General features: G+C 38.1%; 1 protein-coding gene across 5 annotated transcripts in view; it reads left to right on the top strand.

Moving 5' to 3' along the window:
• LOC116957659 (receptor-type tyrosine-protein phosphatase beta-like) overlaps window positions 1–19,314 on the top strand; it is a 91,163-nt gene that overhangs the window by 27,003 nt on the left and 44,846 nt on the right. For 2 of the 5 annotated variants that reach the window (XM_076057242.1, XM_076057245.1), the window contains 9 exons: window positions 1,893–2,162; window positions 4,023–4,292; window positions 6,155–6,424; window positions 8,287–8,556; window positions 10,417–10,686; window positions 12,547–12,816; window positions 14,464–14,727; window positions 17,479–17,748; window positions 18,961–19,230. In XM_076057242.1, coding sequence (XP_075913357.1) covers window positions 1,893–2,162; window positions 4,023–4,292; window positions 6,155–6,424; window positions 8,287–8,556; window positions 10,417–10,686; window positions 12,547–12,816; window positions 14,464–14,727; window positions 17,479–17,748; window positions 18,961–19,230 — 2,424 coding nt within the window. The remainder of the gene's footprint in view (window positions 1–1,892; window positions 2,163–4,022; window positions 4,293–6,154; window positions 6,425–8,286; window positions 8,557–10,416; window positions 10,687–12,546; window positions 12,817–14,463; window positions 14,728–17,478; window positions 17,749–18,960; window positions 19,231–19,314) is intronic. The other 3 variants (XM_076057243.1, XM_076057244.1, XM_076057247.1) reach the window with 3 other exon arrangements.

The following is a 19,314-nucleotide window of genomic DNA, read 5'->3' as shown; positions in this document are numbered from 1 at the left end:
GTGAGAATATTATTGTGTTATTTTATTTTATCAATTTATTATTTTATTATCATTCTACGTGACTTTACCGAAAGAACCAAAGAAGATGAATCATTGCAGTCACGAAAGCTTTAAATCGAAACATTTAAAACACTTATTAAATGTGTTCCCAATTATTGACAGCATTAAATCACGGAATTAATACGTCTTTAATGATGGCCATCATATCAAGTAATTTCCAAAAATTAAAAATATTACGTTTGTTGCGTACTTTTAATTGTAAATTTGATAATCAGTGCACATTCAATCAACAGGTGTTGTATATGTTAAATTATCAAAGATGTTCCGTCATAAAACATCTACAAGCTTAGAAAAAGAGAAAGCCCAACCCTGTGCTCATGGATTACATGAATCTGTACCTAATATCGGTTGATTTTATGCATATTCTAGGTATGTGTTGAACTCTTACCACCGTATATAGCCAACCGTGTTAATCAGAGGTACTGGGAAAGACAACAAACTAAACTAAATACAAAAATAATTCCAATCTACAGTATATTGATTAATGGTGACTAACCCAACCAATTATAGGTACAGTACTGCATATTCTCAGATTTAAAATAATTCATTGTTATTTATACGACCACAATAACCCCACTCTGGTCTTCGCACCTGATAGGCTCACAGTGATGACATCACCTTTACTCTATTTAAGACCGAACCAGGAAGACTTCTTCACAATTCTGGCAAATCGCCCGATGAAGCTGGTTGTAATTACCAGCAAAACGCCAAATTGTAAATGTTGTGGGTTTAATCTCCAACACACCGTTGTGTTGCAGAAATAACTGGCACGTTTTGTTCATATGACAAACCTTACTCAGTGGCTTTGTCTGGTGGTGGTGGGTTTACGGCACATTCATATTTACGCGTTTTAACCCAAAAATAACCTTTATTATGCATACTATTGGTGGTGAAAGCATGCTTTTAGACTGCTTATGCAATGCGGCTTGACACAATTCTGCATGAAAGGTAATGATTTGAACAAGTTTGTATTATATTTACACATCACAGGCGCGTGTTTGATTGATTATTTAATAGTAATTAATGTTTAGAATTCAATACAAATATCTACATTAATCACCCAGGAATGTCTGTTGTTAACGTGCCGAACCCCTAATTAATAATCATGAGCTGATGACGTCACTCACGTGGAACCCGCACCCACCCCCTTATTAGTAATCATGAGCGGTCTTGATTTGAAGCTTTCGTGATGGCAGGAATCCATCCTCTTTGGATCTTTCGGTAAAGTCACGTAGTTAGAAATGAAATGAAACAAATCACGACGTTTCTAACGCAACACAAGCGGTCGTCATCAGGCAAAAGGGGTCAGCCTCTATATTATATTTACGCATCATAAAGAGGCTGACTCCTTGGCCTGATGACGACCGCTTGTGTTGCGATCGAAACGTCGTGATTTGTTTTATATCATTTCTAACTACGTGACTTTACCGAAAGACCCAAAGAATAATCATGAGCGGGTCATTAGTTTCGATTAAATATTTCAGATTAACTGCAATTTCCACCCGTCCTTGGACGGGCTATAAGCTAGTTCATAAATAACCACAGTGTAACATGAGTCACCATTATTGTGAAGCAGAGGTGGAAAGCTGAAGTTTACTGGATTTGGAAGGCTGAAGAGATTTTCTGACGTAGTTGAAGGATTTAGTTTGTTTGGAAAATAAAGTCATGAAAACAGGAGAGCACAGGAATACCGCGAGGATGTCCGAGTCCAATGGAAGTCCATATCACAGTAACCGTTGTATCTGACGTGCTGTTACTTTAATGACTTTAGTTTGCGGCAAATACAGCCCTTGAAATGTGTTCGTGTCTAAATATTGATTTTGCCGTTGCAGTGCCTCCAACAGTCAATGTCACCATCAGAATCAACAGCTCTACAGCCATGACGGTCTCATGGGCACCAAATATTATTGTAGACGTTGACTACTACATGGTCTACTTGGATGAAATCAATAACTCAACAGCAGTGAGGATCCACAATTTGACCTCCACCAATACAGCACAAGAGTTTACAGATCTGGTTCCTGGTAGAAGTTACCAGGCATCTGTAACAGCGCACAGTGGCAATGGCTCCCAACCATCATCCAACGTCACTGCCAGGACATGTACGTATATATGCAGCGTTCATCATCGTGTAATCAGTTTGATATTTGTTTAAAACATGCTCAAAAATCGACAACATTTAAAACTACTTATTAAATGTGTCCCCAATTATTGACAACATTAAATAATGTAATTAAGACGTCTTTAAGGAACGACAGCATATGAAGTAAATTTCACGAGTTAAAAGTGTTATGTTTGTTGTGTACTTTAAAAAGTATCGAATTGATTGTACATTTGATAATCAGTGCACATTCAATCAACAGGTGTTGAATATGTTAAATTATCAAACATGTTCTGTCATAAAACATCTACAAGCTTAGAAAAAGAGAAAGCCCAACTCTGTGCTCATGGATTACATGAATCTGTACCTAATATCGGTTGATTTTATGCATATTCTAGGTATGTGTTGAACTCTTACCGCCGTATATAGCCAACCGTGTTAATCAGAGGTACTGGGAAAGACAACAAACTAAACTAAATACAAAAATAATTCCAATCTACAGTATATTGATTAATGGTGACTAACCCAACCAATTATAGGTACAGTACTGCATATTCTCAGATTTAAAATAATTCATTGTTATTTATACGACCACAATAACCCCACTCTGGTCTTCGCACCTGATAGGCTCACAGTGATGACATCACCTTTACTCTATTTAAGACCGAACCAGGAAGACTTCTTCACAATTCTGGCAAATCGCCCGATGAAGCTGGTTGTAATTACCAGCAAAACGCCAAATTGTAAATGTTGTGGGTTTAATCTCCAACACACCGTTGTGTTGCAGAAATAACTGGCACGTTTTGTTCATATGACAAACCTTACTCAGTGGCTTTGTCTGGTGGTGGTGGGTTTACGGCACATTCATATTTACGCGTTTTAACCCCAAAATAACCTTTATTATGCATACTATTGGTGGTGAAAGCATGCTTTTAGACTGCTTATGCAATGCGGCTTGACACAATTCTGCATGAAAGGTAATGATTTGAACAAGTTTGTATTATATTTACACATCACAGGCGCGTGTTTGATTGATTATTTAATAGTAATTAATGTTTAGAATTCAATACAAATATCTACATTAATCACCCAGGAATGTCTGTTGTTAACGTGCCGAACCCCTAATTAATAATCATGAGCTGATGACGTCACTCACGTGGAACCCGCACCCACCCCCTTATTAGTAATCATGAGCGGTCTTGATTTGAAGCTTTCGTGATGGCAGGAATCCATCCTCTTTGGATCTTTCGGTAAAGTCACGTAGTTAGAAATGAAATGAAACAAATCACGACGTTTCTAACGCAACACAAGCGGTCGTCATCAGGCAAAAGGGGTCAGCCTCTATATTATATTTACGCATCATAAAGAGGCTGACTCCTTGGCCTGATGACGACCGCTTGTGTTGCGATCGAAACGTCGTGATTTGTTTTATATCATTTCTAACTACGTGACTTTACCGAAAGACCCAAAGAATAATCATGAGCGGGTCATTAGTTTCGATTAAATATTTCAGATTAACTGCAATTTCCACCCGTCCTTGGACGGGCTATAAGCTAGTTCATAAATAACCACAGTGTAACATGAGTCACCATTATTGTGAAGCAGAGGTGGAAAGCTGAAGTTTACTGGATTTGGAAGGCTGAAGAGATTTTCTGACGTAGTTGAAGGATTTAGTTTGTTTGGAAAATAAAGTCATGAAAACAGGAGAGCACAGGAATACCGCGAGGATGTCCGAGTCCAATGGAAGTCCATATCACAGTAACCGTTGTATCTGACGTGCTGTTACTTTAATGACTTTAGTTTGCGGCAAATACAGCCCTTGAAATGTGTTCGTGTCTAAATATTGATTTTGCCGTTGCAGTGCCTCCAACAGTCAATGTCACCATCAGAATCAACAGCTCTACAGCCATGACGGTCTCATGGGCACCAAATATTATTGTAGACGTTGACTACTACATGGTCTACTTGGATGAAATCAATAACTCAACAGCAGTGAGGATCCACAATTTGACCTCCACCAATACAGCACAAGAGTTTACAGATCTGGTTCCTGGTAGAAGTTACCAGGCATCTGTAACAGCGCACAGTGGCAATGGCTCCCAACCATCATCCAACGTCACTGCCAGGACATGTACGTATATATGCAGCGTTCATCATCGTGTAATCAGTTTGATATTTGTTTAAAACATGCTCAAAAATCGACAACATTTAAAACTACTTATTAAATGTGTCCCCAATTATTGACAACATTAAATAATGTAATTAAGACGTCTTTAAGGAACGACAGCATATGAAGTAAATTTCACGAGTTAAAAGTGTTATGTTTGTTGTGTACTTTAAAAAGTATCGAATTGATTGTACATTTGATAATCAGTGCACATTCAATCAACAGGTGTTGAATATGTTAAATTATCAAACATGTTCTGTCATAAAACATCTACAAGCTTAGAAAAAGAGAAAGCCCAACTCTGTGCTCATGGATTACATGAATCTGTACCTAATATCGGTTGATTTTATGCATATTCTAGGTATGTGTTGAACTCTTACCGCCGTATATAGCCAACCGTGTTAATCAGAGGTACTGGGAAAGACAACAAACTAAACTAAATACAAAAATAATTCCAATCTACAGTATATTGATTAATGGTGACTAACCCAACCAATTATAGGTACAGTACTGCATATTCTCAGATTTAAAATAATTCATTGTTATTTATACGACCACAATAACCCCACTCTGGTCTTCGCACCTGATAGGCTCACAGTGATGACATCACCTTTACTCTATTTAAGACCGAACCAGGAAGACTTCTTCACAATTCTGGCAAATCGCCCGATGAAGCTGGTTGTAATTACCAGCAAAACGCCAAATTGTAAATGTTGTGGGTTTAATCTCCAACACACCGTTGTGTTGCAGAAATAACTGGCACGTTTTGTTCATATGACAAACCTTACTCAGTGGCTTTGTCTGGTGGTGGTGGGTTTACGGCACATTCATATTTACGCGTTTTAACCCCAAAATAACCTTTATTATGCATACTATTGGTGGTGAAAGCATGCTTTTAGACTGCTTATGCAATGCGGCTTGACACAATTCTGCATGAAAGGTAATGATTTGAACAAGTTTGTATTATATTTACACATCACAGGCGCGTGTTTGATTGATTATTTAATAGTAATTAATGTTTAGAATTCAATACAAATATCTACATTAATCACCCAGGAATGTCTGTTGTTAACGTGCCGAACCCCTAATTAATAATCATGAGCTGATGACGTCACTCACTTGGAACCCGCAACCAACCCCTTATTAGTAATCATGAGCGGTCTTGATTTGAAGCTTTCGTGATGGCAGGAATCCATCCTCTTTGGATCTTTCGGTAAAGTCACGTAGTTAGAAATGAAATGAAACAAATCACGACGTTTCTAACGCAACACAAGCGGTCGTCATCAGGCAAAAGGGGTCAGCCTCTATATTATATTTACGCATCATAAAGAGGCTGACTCCTTGGCCTGATGACGACCGCTTGTGTTGCGATCGAAACGTCGTGATTTGTTTTATATCATTTCTAACTACGTGACTTTACCGAAAGACCCAAAGAATAATCATGAGCGGGTCATTAGTTTCGATTAAATATTTCAGATTAACTGCAATTTCCACCCGTCCTTGGACGGGCTATAAGCTAGTTCATAAATAACCACAGTGTAACATGAGTCACCATTATTGTGAAGCAGAGGTGGAAAGCTGAAGTTTACTGGATTTGGAAGGCTGAAGAGATTTTCTGACGTAGTTGAAGGATTTAGTTTGTTTGGAAAATAAATAGTCATGAAAACAGGAGAGCACAGGAATACCGCGAGGATGTCCGAGTCCAATGGAAGTCCATATCACAGTAACCGTTGTATCTGACGTGCTGTTACTTTAATGTCTTTAGTTTGCGGCAAATACAGCCCTTGAAATGTGTTCGTGTCTAAATATTGATTTTGCCGTTGCAGTGCCTCCAACAGTCAATGTCACCATCAGCATCAACAGCTCTACAGCCATGACGGTCTCATGGGCACCAAATATTATTGTAGACGTTGACTACTACATGGTCTACTTGGATGAAATCAATAACTCAACAGCAGTGAGGATCCACAATTTGACCTCCACCAATACAGCACAAGAGTTTACAGATCTGGTTCCTGGTAGAAGTTACCAGGCATCTGTAACAGCGCACAGTGGCAATGGCTCCCAACCATCATCCAACGTCACTGCCAGGACATGTACGTATATATGCAGCGTTCATCATCGTGTAATCAGTTTGATATTTGTTTAAAACATGCTCAAAAATCGACAACATTTAAAACTACTTATTAAATGTGTCCCCAATTATTGACAACATTAAATAATGTAATTAAGACGTCTTTAAGGAACGACAGCATATGAAGTAAATTTCACGAGTTAAAAGTGTTATGTTTGTTGTGTACTTTAAAAAGTATCGAATTGATTGTACATTTGATAATCAGTGCACATTCAATCAACAGGTGTTGAATATGTTAAATTATCAAACATGTTCTGTCATAAAACATCTACAAGCTTAGAAAAAGAGAAAGCCCAACCCTGTGCTCATAGATTACATGAATCTGTACCTAATATCGGTTGATTTTATGCATATTCTAGGTATGTGTTGAACTCTTACCGCCGTATATAGCCAACCGTGTTAATCAGAGGTACTGGGAAAGACAATAAACTAAACTAAATACAAAAATAATTCCAATCTACAGTATATTGATTAATGGTGACTAACCCAACCAATTATAGGTACAGTACTGCATATTCTCAGATTTAAAATAATTCATTGTTATTTATACGACCACAATAACCCCACTCTGGTCTTCGCACCTGATAGGCTCACAGTGATGACATTACCTTTACTCTATTTAAGACCGAACCAGGAAGACTTCTTCACAATTCTGGCAAATCGCCCGATGAAGCTGGTTGTAATTACCAGCAAAACGCCAAAATGTAAATGTTGTGGGTTTAATCTCCAACACACCGTTGTGTTGCAGAAATAACTGGCATGTTTTGTTCATATGACAAACCTTACTCAGTGGCTTTGTCTGGTGGTGGTGGGTTTACGGCACATTCATATTTACGCGTTTTAACCCCAAAATAACCTTTATTATGCATACTATTGGTGGTGAAAGCATGCTTTTAGACTGCTTATGCAATGCGGCTTGACACAATTCTGCATGAAAGGTAATGATTTGAACAAGTTTGTATTATATTTACACATCACAGGCGCGTGTTTGATTGATTATTTAATAGTAATTAATGTTTAGAATTCAATACAAATATCTACATTAATCACCCAGGAATGTCTGTTGTTAACGTGCCGAACCCCTAATTAATAATCATGAGCTGATGACGTCACTCACGTGGAACCCGCACCCACCCCCTTATTAGTAATCATGAGCGGTCTTGATTTGAAGCTTTCGTGATGGCAGGAATCCATCCTCTTTGGATCTTTCGGTAAAGTCACGTAGTTAGAAATGAAATGAAACAAATCACGACGTTTCTAACGCAACACAAGCGGTCGTCATCAGGCAAAAGGGGTCAGCCTCTATATTATATTTACGCATCATAAAGAGGCTGACTCCTTGGCCTGATGACGACCGCTTGTGTTGCGATCGAAACGTCGTGATTTGTTTTATATCATTTCTAACTACGTGACTTTACCGAAAGACCCAAAGAATAATCATGAGCGGGTCATTAGTTTCGATTAAATATTTCAGATTAACTGCAATTTCCACCCGTCCTTGGACGGGCTATAAGCTAGTTCATAAATAACCACAGTGTAACATGAGTCACCATTATTGTGAAGCAGAGGTGGAAAGCTGAAGTTTACTGGATTTGGAAGGCTGAAGAGATTTTCTGACGTAGTTGAAGGATTTAGTTTGTTTGGAAAATAAATAGTCATGAAAACAGGAGAGCACAGGAATACCGCGAGGATGTCCGAGTCCAATGGAAGTCCATATCACAGTAACCGTTGTATCTGACGTGCTGTTACTTTAATGTCTTTAGTTTGCGGCAAATACAGCCCTTGAAATGTGTTCGTGTCTAAATATTGATTTTGCCGTTGCAGTGCCTCCAACAGTCAATGTCACCATCAGCATCAACAGCTCTACAGCCATGACGGTCTCATGGGCACCAAATATTATTGTAGACGTTGACTACTACATGGTCTACTTGGATGAAATCAATAACTCAACAGCAGTGAGGATCCACAATTTGACCTCCACCAATACAGCACAAGAGTTTACAGATCTGGTTCCTGGTAGAAGTTACCAGGCATCTGTAACAGCGCACAGTGGCAATGGCTCCCAACCATCATCCAACGTCACTGCCAGGACATGTACGTATATATGCAGCGTTCATCATCGTGTAATCAGTTTGATATTTGTTTAAAACATGCTCAAAAATCGACAACATTTAAAACTACTTATTAAATGTGTCCCCAATTATTGACAACATTAAATAATGTAATTAAGACGTCTTTAAGGAACGACAGCATATGAAGTAAATTTCACGAGTTAAAAGTGTTATGTTTGTTGTGTACTTTAAAAAGTATCGAATTGATTGTACATTTGATAATCAGTGCACATTCAATCAACAGGTGTTGAATATGTTAAATTATCAAACATGTTCTGTCATAAAACATCTACAAGCTTAGAAAAAGAGAAAGCCCAACCCTGTGCTCATAGATTACATGAATCTGTACCTAATATCGGTTGATTTTATGCATATTCTAGGTATGTGTTGAACTCTTACCGCCGTATATAGCCAACCGTGTTAATCAGAGGTACTGGGAAAGACAATAAACTAAACTAAATACAAAAATAATTCCAATCTACAGTATATTGATTAATGGTGACTAACCCAACCAATTATAGGTACAGTACTGCATATTCTCAGATTTAAAATAATTCATTGTTATTTATACGACCACAATAACCCCACTCTGGTCTTCGCACCTGATAGGCTCACAGTGATGACATTACCTTTACTCTATTTAAGACCGAACCAGGAAGACTTCTTCACAATTCTGGCAAATCGCCCGATGAAGCTGGTTGTAATTACCAGCAAAACGCCAAAATGTAAATGTTGTGGGTTTAATCTCCAACACACCGTTGTGTTGCAGAAATAACTGGCATGTTTTGTTCATATGACAAACCTTACTCAGTGGCTTTGTCTGGTGGTGGTGGGTTTACGGCACATTCATATTTACGCGTTTTAACCCCAAAATAACCTTTATTATGCATACTATTGGTGGTGAAAGCATGCTTTTAGACTGCTTATGCAATGCGGCTTGACACAATTCTGCATGAAAGGTAATGATTTGAACAAGTTTGTATTATATTTACACATCACAGGCGCGTGTTTGATTGATTATTTAATAGTAATTAATGTTTAGAATTCAATACAAATATCTACATTAATCACCCAGGAATGTCTGTTGTTAACGTGCCGAACCCCTAATTAATAATCATGAGCTGATGACGTCACTCACGTGGAACCCGCACCCACCCCCTTATTAGTAATCATGAGCGGTCTTGATTTGAAGCTTTCGTGATGGCAGGAATCCATCCTCTTTGGATCTTTCGGTAAAGTCACGTAGTTAGAAATGAAATGAAACAAATCACGACGTTTCTAACGCAACACAAGCGGTCGTCATCAGGCAAAAGGGGTCAGCCTCTATATTATATTTACGCATCATAAAGAGGCTGACTCCTTGGCCTGATGACGACCGCTTGTGTTGCGATCGAAACGTCGTGATTTGTTTTATATCATTTCTAACTACGTGACTTTACCGAAAGACCCAAAGAATAATCATGAGCGGGTCATTAGTTTCGATTAAATATTTCAGATTAACTGCAATTTCCACCCGTCCTTGGACGGGCTATAAGCTAGTTCATAAATAACCACAGTGTAACATGAGTCACCATTATTGTGAAGCAGAGGTGGAAAGCTGAAGTTTACTGGATTTGGAAGGCTGAAGAGATTTTCTGACGTAGTTGAAGGATTTAGTTTGTTTGGAAAATAAAGTCATGAAAACAGGAGAGCACAGGAATACCGCGAGGATGTCCGAGTCCAATGGAAGTCCATATCACAGTAACCGTTGTATCTGACGTGCTGTTACTTTAATGACTTTAGTTTGCGGCAAATACAGCCCTTGAAATGTGTTCGTGTCTAAATATTGATTTTGCCGTTGCAGTGCCTCCAACAGTCAATGTCACCATCAGAATCAACAGCTCTACAGCCATGACGGTCTCATGGGCACCAAATATTATTGTAGACGTTGACTACTACATGGTCTACTTGGATGAAATCAATAACTCAACAGCAGTGAGGATCCACAATTTGACCTCCACCAATACAGCACAAGAGTTTACAGATCTGGTTCCTGGTAGAAGTTACCAGGCATCTGTAACAGCGCACAGTGGCAATGGCTCCCAACCATCATCCAACGTCACTGCCAGGACATGTACGTATATATGCAGCGTTCATCATCGTGTAATCAGTTTGATATTTGTTTAAAACATGCTCAAAAATCGACAACATTTAAAACTACTTATTAAATGTGTCCCCAATTATTGACAACATTAAATAATGTAATTAAGACGTCTTTAAGGAACGACAGCATATGAAGTAAATTTCACGAGTTAAAAGTGTTATGTTTGTTGTGTACTTTAAAAAGTATCGAATTGATTGTACATTTGATAATCAGTGCACATTCAATCAACAGGTGTTGAATATGTTAAATTATCAAACATGTTCTGTCATAAAACATCTACAAGCTTAGAAAAAGAGAAAGCCCAACTCTGTGCTCATGGATTACATGAATCTGTACCTAATATCGGTTGATTTTATGCATATTCTAGGTATGTGTTGAACTCTTACCGCCGTATATAGCCAACCGTGTTAATCAGAGGTACTGGGAAAGACAACAAACTAAACTAAATACAAAAATAATTCCAATCTACAGTATATTGATTAATGGTGACTAACCCAACCAATTATAGGTACAGTACTGCATATTCTCAGATTTAAAATAATTCATTGTTATTTATACGACCACAATAACCCCACTCTGGTCTTCGCACCTGATAGGCTCACAGTGATGACATCACCTTTACTCTATTTAAGACCGAACCAGGAAGACTTCTTCACAATTCTGGCAAATCGCCCGATGAAGCTGGTTGTAATTACCAGCAAAACGCCAAATTGTAAATGTTGTGGGTTTAATCTCCAACACACCGTTGTGTTGCAGAAATAACTGGCACGTTTTGTTCATATGACAAACCTTACTCAGTGGCTTTGTCTGGTGGTGGTGGGTTTACGGCACATTCATATTTACGCGTTTTAACCCCAAAATAACCTTTATTATGCATACTATTGGTGGTGAAAGCATGCTTTTAGACTGCTTATGCAATGCGGCTTGACACAATTCTGCATGAAAGGTAATGATTTGAACAAGTTTGTATTATATTTACACATCACAGGCGCGTGTTTGATTGATTATTTAATAGTAATTAATGTTTAGAATTCAATACAAATATCTACATTAATCACCCAGGAATGTCTGTTGTTAACGTGCCGAACCCCTAATTAATAATCATGAGCTGATGACGTCACTCACGTGGAACCCGCACCCACCCCCTTATTAGTAATCATGAGCGGTCTTGATTTGAAGCTTTCGTGATGGCAGGAATCCATCCTCTTTGGATCTTTCGGTAAAGTCACGTAGTTAGAAATGAAATGAAACAAATCACGACGTTTCTAACGCAACACAAGCGGTCGTCATCAGGCAAAAGGGGTCAGCCTCTATATTATATTTACGCATCATAAAGAGGCTGACTCCTTGGCCTGATGACGACCGCTTGTGTTGCGATCGAAACGTCGTGATTTGTTTTATATCATTTCTAACTACGTGACTTTACCGAAAGACCCAAAGAATAATCATGAGCGGGTCATTAGTTTCGATTAAATATTTCAGATTAACTGCAATTTCCACCCGTCCTTGGACGGGCTATAAGCTAGTTCATAAATAACCACAGTGTAACATGAGTCACCATTATTGTGAAGCAGAGGTGGAAAGCTGAAGTTTACTGGATTTGGAAGGCTGAAGAGATTTTCTGACGTAGTTGAAGGATTTAGTTTGTTTGGAAAATAAAGTCATGAAAACAGGAGAGCACAGGAATACCGCGAGGATGTCCGAGTCCAATGGAAGTCCATATCACAGTAACCGTTGTATCTGACGTGCTGTTACTTTAATGATTTTAGTTTGCGGCAAATACAGCCCTTGAAATGTGTTCGTGTCTAAATATTGATTTTGCCGTTGCAGTGCCTCCAACAGTCAATGTCACCATCAGCATCAACAGCTCTACAGCCATGACGGTCTCATGGGCACCAAATATTATTGTAGACGTTGACTACTACATGGTCTACTTGGATGAAACCAATAACTCAACAGCAGTGAGGATCCACAATTTGACCTCCACCAATACAGCACAAGAGTTTACAGATCTGGTTCCTGGTAGAAGTTACCAGGCATCTGTAACAGCGCACAGTGGCAATGGCTCCCAACCATCATCCAACGTCACTGCCAGGACATGTACGTATATATGCAGCGTTCATCATCGTGTAATCAGTTTGATATTTGTTTAAAACATGCTCAAAAATCGACAACATTTAAAACTACTTATTAAATGTGTCCCCAATTATTGACAACATTAAATAATGTAATTAAGACGTCTTTAAGGAACGACAGCATATGAAGTAAATTTCACGAGTTAAAAGTGTTATGTTTGTTGTGTACTTTAAAAAGTATCGAATTGATTGTACATTTGATAATAGGGACACGTTAAATCAACAGGTGTTGTATATGTTAAATGATCAAACATGTTCTGTCATAAAACATCTACAAGCTTAGAAAAAGAGAAAGCCCAACCCTGTGCTCATGGATTACATGAATCTGTACCTAATATCGGTTGATTTTATGCATATTCTAGGTATGTGTTGAACTCTTACCACCGTATATAGCCAACCGTGTTAATCAGAGGTACTGGGGAAGACAACAAACTAAACTAAATACAAAAATAATTCCAATCTACAGTATATTGATTAATGGTGACTAACCCAACCAATTATAGGTACAGTACTGCATATTCTCAGATTTAAAATAATTCATTGTTATTTATACGACCACATTAACCCCACTCTGGTCTTCGCACCTGATAGGCTCACAGTGATGACATCACCTTTACTCCTCTACTTATAACCGAACCGGGAAGACGTCTTCACAATACTGGCAAATTGCTACATAACGCTGCTTGTAATCACCAGCAAAATGCCAAATTGTAAATGTTGTGGGTTTAATCTCCACACCGTTGTGCTGAAGTAACTGGCATGTTTTTTTACATTATGAGACCTCGTTTGCCAGTAACAAGATATAGTGATAGGTTTTTACCCTTTTATCTTGCACAAAAACTGACACCTTGAAACAAGGGATCATGTTTGCAATAACCACAACACAAGCAGTCAAAATGCAACACCAGTGGAGACTAGGCTCTAAGAAAAGCCGTCTCGGATGTGGACCAATCAAATTCAAGGACAGTACATATCATTATCAGAGTTGTCTCTTTTTTGTTTGCATTTTGACTACTTGTGTTGTGGTTATTGCAAACATGATCCCCTTGTATAAAGGTGTCAGTTTTTGTGCCAGAGTAAAGGGTAAAAATGCATAATATTGGTGGTGAAAGGTTACTTTTAGACTGCTTATTTAAGTAATCACACCTGATGATGATGATTGCTTGTGTTGCAGTCGAAACGTCGTGATAATTTTATTGTTTTATATTTGTATTATTTTATTGTTTCCCTTCTACGTGACTTTACCGAAAGAACCAATAATATAATTAATAGTAATAAACATGTTTAGAATGCAATACAAATTAATTAATGATTACAGTATTCCATGAGTCACCATTATTGTAAAGCAGAAGTGGAAAGCTGAAGTTTACTGGATTTGGAAGGCTGAAGAGATTTTCTGATGTAATTGAAGGATTTATTTTATTTGTAAAATAAATGTTCATGAAAACAGGAAAGCACACGAATACCGTGCGGATGTCCGAGTCCAATAGAAGTCCATGTCATAGTAAGTAACCGTTGTGTCTGACGTGGTGTTACTTTAAAGACTTTAGTTTATGGCAAATACAACCCTTGAAATGTGTGCGTTTCTAAATATTGATTTTTGCCGTTGCAGTGCCTCCAACAGTCAATGTCACCATCAGCATCAACAGCACTACAGTCATGACGGTCTCATGGGCACCTATTATTACTGTAGACGTTGACTACTACATGGTCTACTTTAGTGGACGTACCAACGAAAAATTGAAGAGCGACAGTTTGACCACCAATACAACACAAGAGTTTACTGATCTGGTTCCTGGTAGAAGTTACCAGGCATCTGTAACAGCGCACAGTGGCAGTGGCTCCCAACCATCATCCAACGTCACTGCCAGGACATGTGCGTATATATGCAGCGTTCATCATTGTGTAATCAGTTTGATATTTGTTAAAAACATGCAAAAAAATGGACAACATTTAAAACACTCATTAAATTTGTCCCCAATTAATGACATTAAATAACCGAATTAATACGTCTTTAATGATCGACAGCATATTTAGTAATTTCAAACAATGAATTTTTTTACGTTGTTGCGTACTTTTAAAAGTAACGAATTAATTGTACATTTGATAATCGATACACATTAAATCAACAGGTGTCTCCAATTATTGACAACATTAAATAATGTAATTAATACGTCTTTAAGGAACGACAGCATATGAAGTAATTTTCACGAGTTAAAAATGTTATGTTTGTTGCGTACTTTTAAAAGTATCGAATTGATTTTACATTTGATAATAGGGACACGTTGAATCAACAGGTGTTGTAAATGATCTAACATGTTCTGTCATAAAACATCTACAAGCTTAAAAAAAAGAGAATTCCCAAACTGTGCTTATGGATTACATGAATTTGTTCCTAATGTCGATATATTTTATGCATATTGTAGGTATGTGTTGAACTTCTTAGCACTGTATATAGCCAACTGCGTTAATCAGAGGTATGAGGAAGGACAACACACTAAACTAAATACAAAAATCATTCCACCTTACAGTATATTGATTAACGGTGACTAACCCAACCGATAATAGGTACAGCACTGCAAGTTCTCAGATTTACATAATTCATTGTAATTTATGCAACCACATTAACCCAACTGTGGTATACACACCTGATAGGCTCACAGTGATGACATCACTTTTACTCTATTTAAGACCGAACCAGGAAGACTACTTCACAATTCTGGAAAATCGCCTGATGAGCCTGGTTGTAATTACCAAGGAAACGTCAGATAGTAAATGTTGTGGGTTTAATCTCCAACACACCGTTGTGCTGAAGAAGTAACTGGCACGTTTTGTTTACGTGAAAAGCCTTACTAAGTGGCTGTGTCCGTGGTGGTGGGTTTACGACACATTTATATTTACGCGATCTAACCCAAAAATGACCTTTATTATGCATATTGGTGGTGAAAGCGTACTTTTAGGCTGCTTATGCAATGCGGCTCGACACAATTCTGATATGAACATTGAGTGCCCTATTTTGGAGGAATGCTGAGCTTCGTTATAATCTCTCGAAGCGAGACTCTTTGAGGCTCTGGCCTTTTCTGGTTATTGGGAATATCCAGCATTAAGTAAAATAATGACTTGAACAAGTTTATATTATATTTACACATCATAGGAGAGTGTTTTATGTATTACTTAATAGCAATTAACATGTTTAGAATTATTTACAAATTGATAAATGATTACAGTATACCATGAGTTTAACACGTAGGCTTTCGCGACCAATATTATTCATAATAAAGGTTTTTGGGTTAGATCGCGTTATTTATAAATGTGTCGTAACCCTCCACCACCCATCAGCAAAAAAGTGTCACGTTGACAAAAGACAAATAATTCACTACTTTAGCCCACCGGTGTGTTGAAGAGTGAATCCACATTTACAGTTTGAGTACGACGTTTCGCTGGTAAATACATCCAGCATCATCGGGCAATTCGCCAGAATGGTAAAGCCCTCGCTTGCTCCCGGTTTTAAATAGAGCAGCAGGGTGACGTCATCATTTAACTCATATCAGGTGCAGTGATTAGAGGCGGAGGGGGGGTATTGTAATTATATAATCGATTAGTAATCAGTCAATGGTTATGATTAGTAATGAGTTGTAGATTAGTAATTATTTGTAATGTGTGTTAGTGATTATATGCTATGTTAGTAATCTGTTAATTAGTATGTGTTTCCCCTATAAGGAATTGTAATGTGCATTCATATTCTTAGCTTCCTCGGCAAAGTCACTCGTTGGGGGGAAGCAATAAAATAATAAAGTATATATATTTTTGGTTTTGTTGTTTCCCTTCAGCGTGACATTGCCGAGGGAGCTAAGAATATGAATGCACATTACAATTCCTTATAGGGGAAACACATACTAATTAATGGATTACTACCATAGCATATAATCACTAACACACATTACAGCTATTAACTAATCTACAACTCATTAATCATAACCATTGACTGATTACTAATCGATTATATAATTACAATACCCCCCCTACGCCTCTAATCACTGCACCTGATATGAGTTAAATGATGACATCACCCTGCTGCTCTATTTAAAACCGGGAGCAAGCGAGGGCTTTACCATTCTGGCGAATTGCCCGATGATGCTGGATGTATTTACCAGCGAAACGGCATACTCAAACTGTAAATGTTGTAGATTCACTCTTCAACACACTGGTGGGCTAAGGTAGTGAATTATATGTCTTTTGTCAACGTGACACTTTTTTTGCTGATTGGCCGTGTCGGGTGGTGGAGGGTTACGACACATTTATAAATAACGCGATCTAACCCAAAAACCTTTTATTATGAAGTATACCATGAGTCACCATTATTGTAAAGCAGAGGTGGAAAGCCGAAGTTTACTAGATTTGGAAGGCTGAAGAGATTTTTTATACGTATTTGAAGGATTTAGTTCGTAATATAAATGTTCATGAAAACAGGAGATCACACGAATACCGCGAGGATGTCCGAGTCCAATGGAAGTCCACATCACAGTAACCGTTGTATCTGACGTGCTGTTACCTTAATCACTTTAGTTTACGGCAAATACAGCCCTTGAAATGTTTTCGTGTCTAAATATTGTTTTTGCCGTTGCAGTACCTCCAACAGTCAATGTCACCATCAGCATCAACAGCTCTACAGCCATGACGGTCTCATGGGCACCAAATATTATTGTAGACGTTGACTACTACATTGTCTACTTGAATGAAACCAGTAACTCAACAGCAGTGAGGATCCACAATTTGACCTCCGCCACTACACCACAAGTGTTTACAGATCTGGTTCCTGGTAGAAGTTACCAGGCATCTGTAACAGCGCACAGTGGCAATGGCTCCCAACCATCAGCCAACGTCATTGCCAGGACATGTACGTATATGCAACGTTCATCTTTGTGAAATCGCTTTGTTTTTCGTAAACACGTGCTCAAAAATCGACATGTTTAATAACTTGTTGAATACATCCTCAATTATTGACATGAAATAACTTAATGCATCCTTAATTATCAAAATTCAGTAACTTTCAAGAATTGAAAATTACATGTTGCACATACTTATAAAAACACATACACTATAAGTTTAATAATGAGGACAGATTCAATCAACAGGTAACTATTTTTTATTATAAAAAAGTATGCTGCATTTTAATGTCGATTAATTATCAAATATCGACATGTATACAATCCGACCCATTGTTCGATAATTGAATAATCTAATTCCAAAATAAATTCCTCTAAATAATTTTAACCGCATTCCATCTGGCACGTTCCACCAGGCTGGCTGATGCTCTCTTTCTCGCCCAGCCTTTGCTATGGATGCCGTTACTAGGGACGCCGTTACTAGGGACGCCGTTACTAGGGACGCCATTACTAGGGACGCCGTTACTAGGGACGCCGTTACCAGGGACGCCGTTACCAGGGACGCCGTTACTAGGGACGCCGTAACTAGGGACGCCGATCGCAAGCCTGGTGGTCCTCACGGCCAGCAGAGAAACGGTTTTAATTCCCAGTACACATCAGCTCGTTAGTGTAGCAGGATTTAGAATTCTGTAGTCCACATAAGGTCGTAGAATCATTTTTATTTTTGCTTGCACACCGTCTGATGGCGTGCTTTGAAACAATGATTAATTCTTACCCTCATCTATGGAAACATGGATTTGCATAGAAGTTTATCAAGTTCGTACAGTGGGACTTGATACGGATATATGTATATTTACACTGAATACGGAGCGTGTATGATTGATTGCTTATTAATAAATAGGTACACATTTACAATTTAAAACACTTTGACGAAAGATTACAGTTCAATACGAGTCCTCATCATTGCAAAGCAGAGGTGGAAAGCTGAAGTTTACTGGATTTGGAAGGTTGAAAAGTCTTTCTGACGTAATTTAAGGATGTATTTAATTTGTAAAATGTTAATTAAGAATAACCCATTAATTCCACGTGGATGGCCTAGTACATATCACAGAAATTGTAACTGTTGTATCTAATGCGTTGCATGTTACTTTATTAACTTTAGCTTATGGCAAATGCAGCCCTTCAAATGTGTACTTATCTAAATATTGTATTTGGCGTTGCAGTACCTCCAAGAGTCAATGTCACCATCATCATCAAAAACTCTACAGCCATGACGGTCTCATGGATACCTACAATTCCTGTCGACGTTGACAACTACACCTTCTACTTGAATGAAACCAAAAACTCAACAGCAGTGAGGAGCTATGATTTATCCTCCACCAATACAATACAAGTGTTTACAGATCTAATTCCTGGTAGACTTTACCAGGCATCTGTAACAGCGCACAGTGACAATAACTCCCAACCATCAGCCATCGTCACTGAAAGAACCTGTACGTATATATGCAGTATTCATCATCGTGTAATCACTTTGATGTTGACATTTAAAATACTTATTAAATTTGTCCCCAAATATT

The sequence above is a fragment of the Petromyzon marinus genome, chromosome 80, assembly GCF_048934315.1.
Source record: "Petromyzon marinus isolate PM22_M1 ecotype Great Lakes invasive population chromosome 80, UKy_Petmar_22M1.pri1.0, whole genome shotgun sequence".
In the NCBI taxonomy this organism is placed as follows: Eukaryota; Metazoa; Chordata; class Hyperoartia; order Petromyzontiformes; family Petromyzontidae; genus Petromyzon; species Petromyzon marinus.
This window is presented reverse-complemented; position numbering and strand designations above follow the sequence as displayed.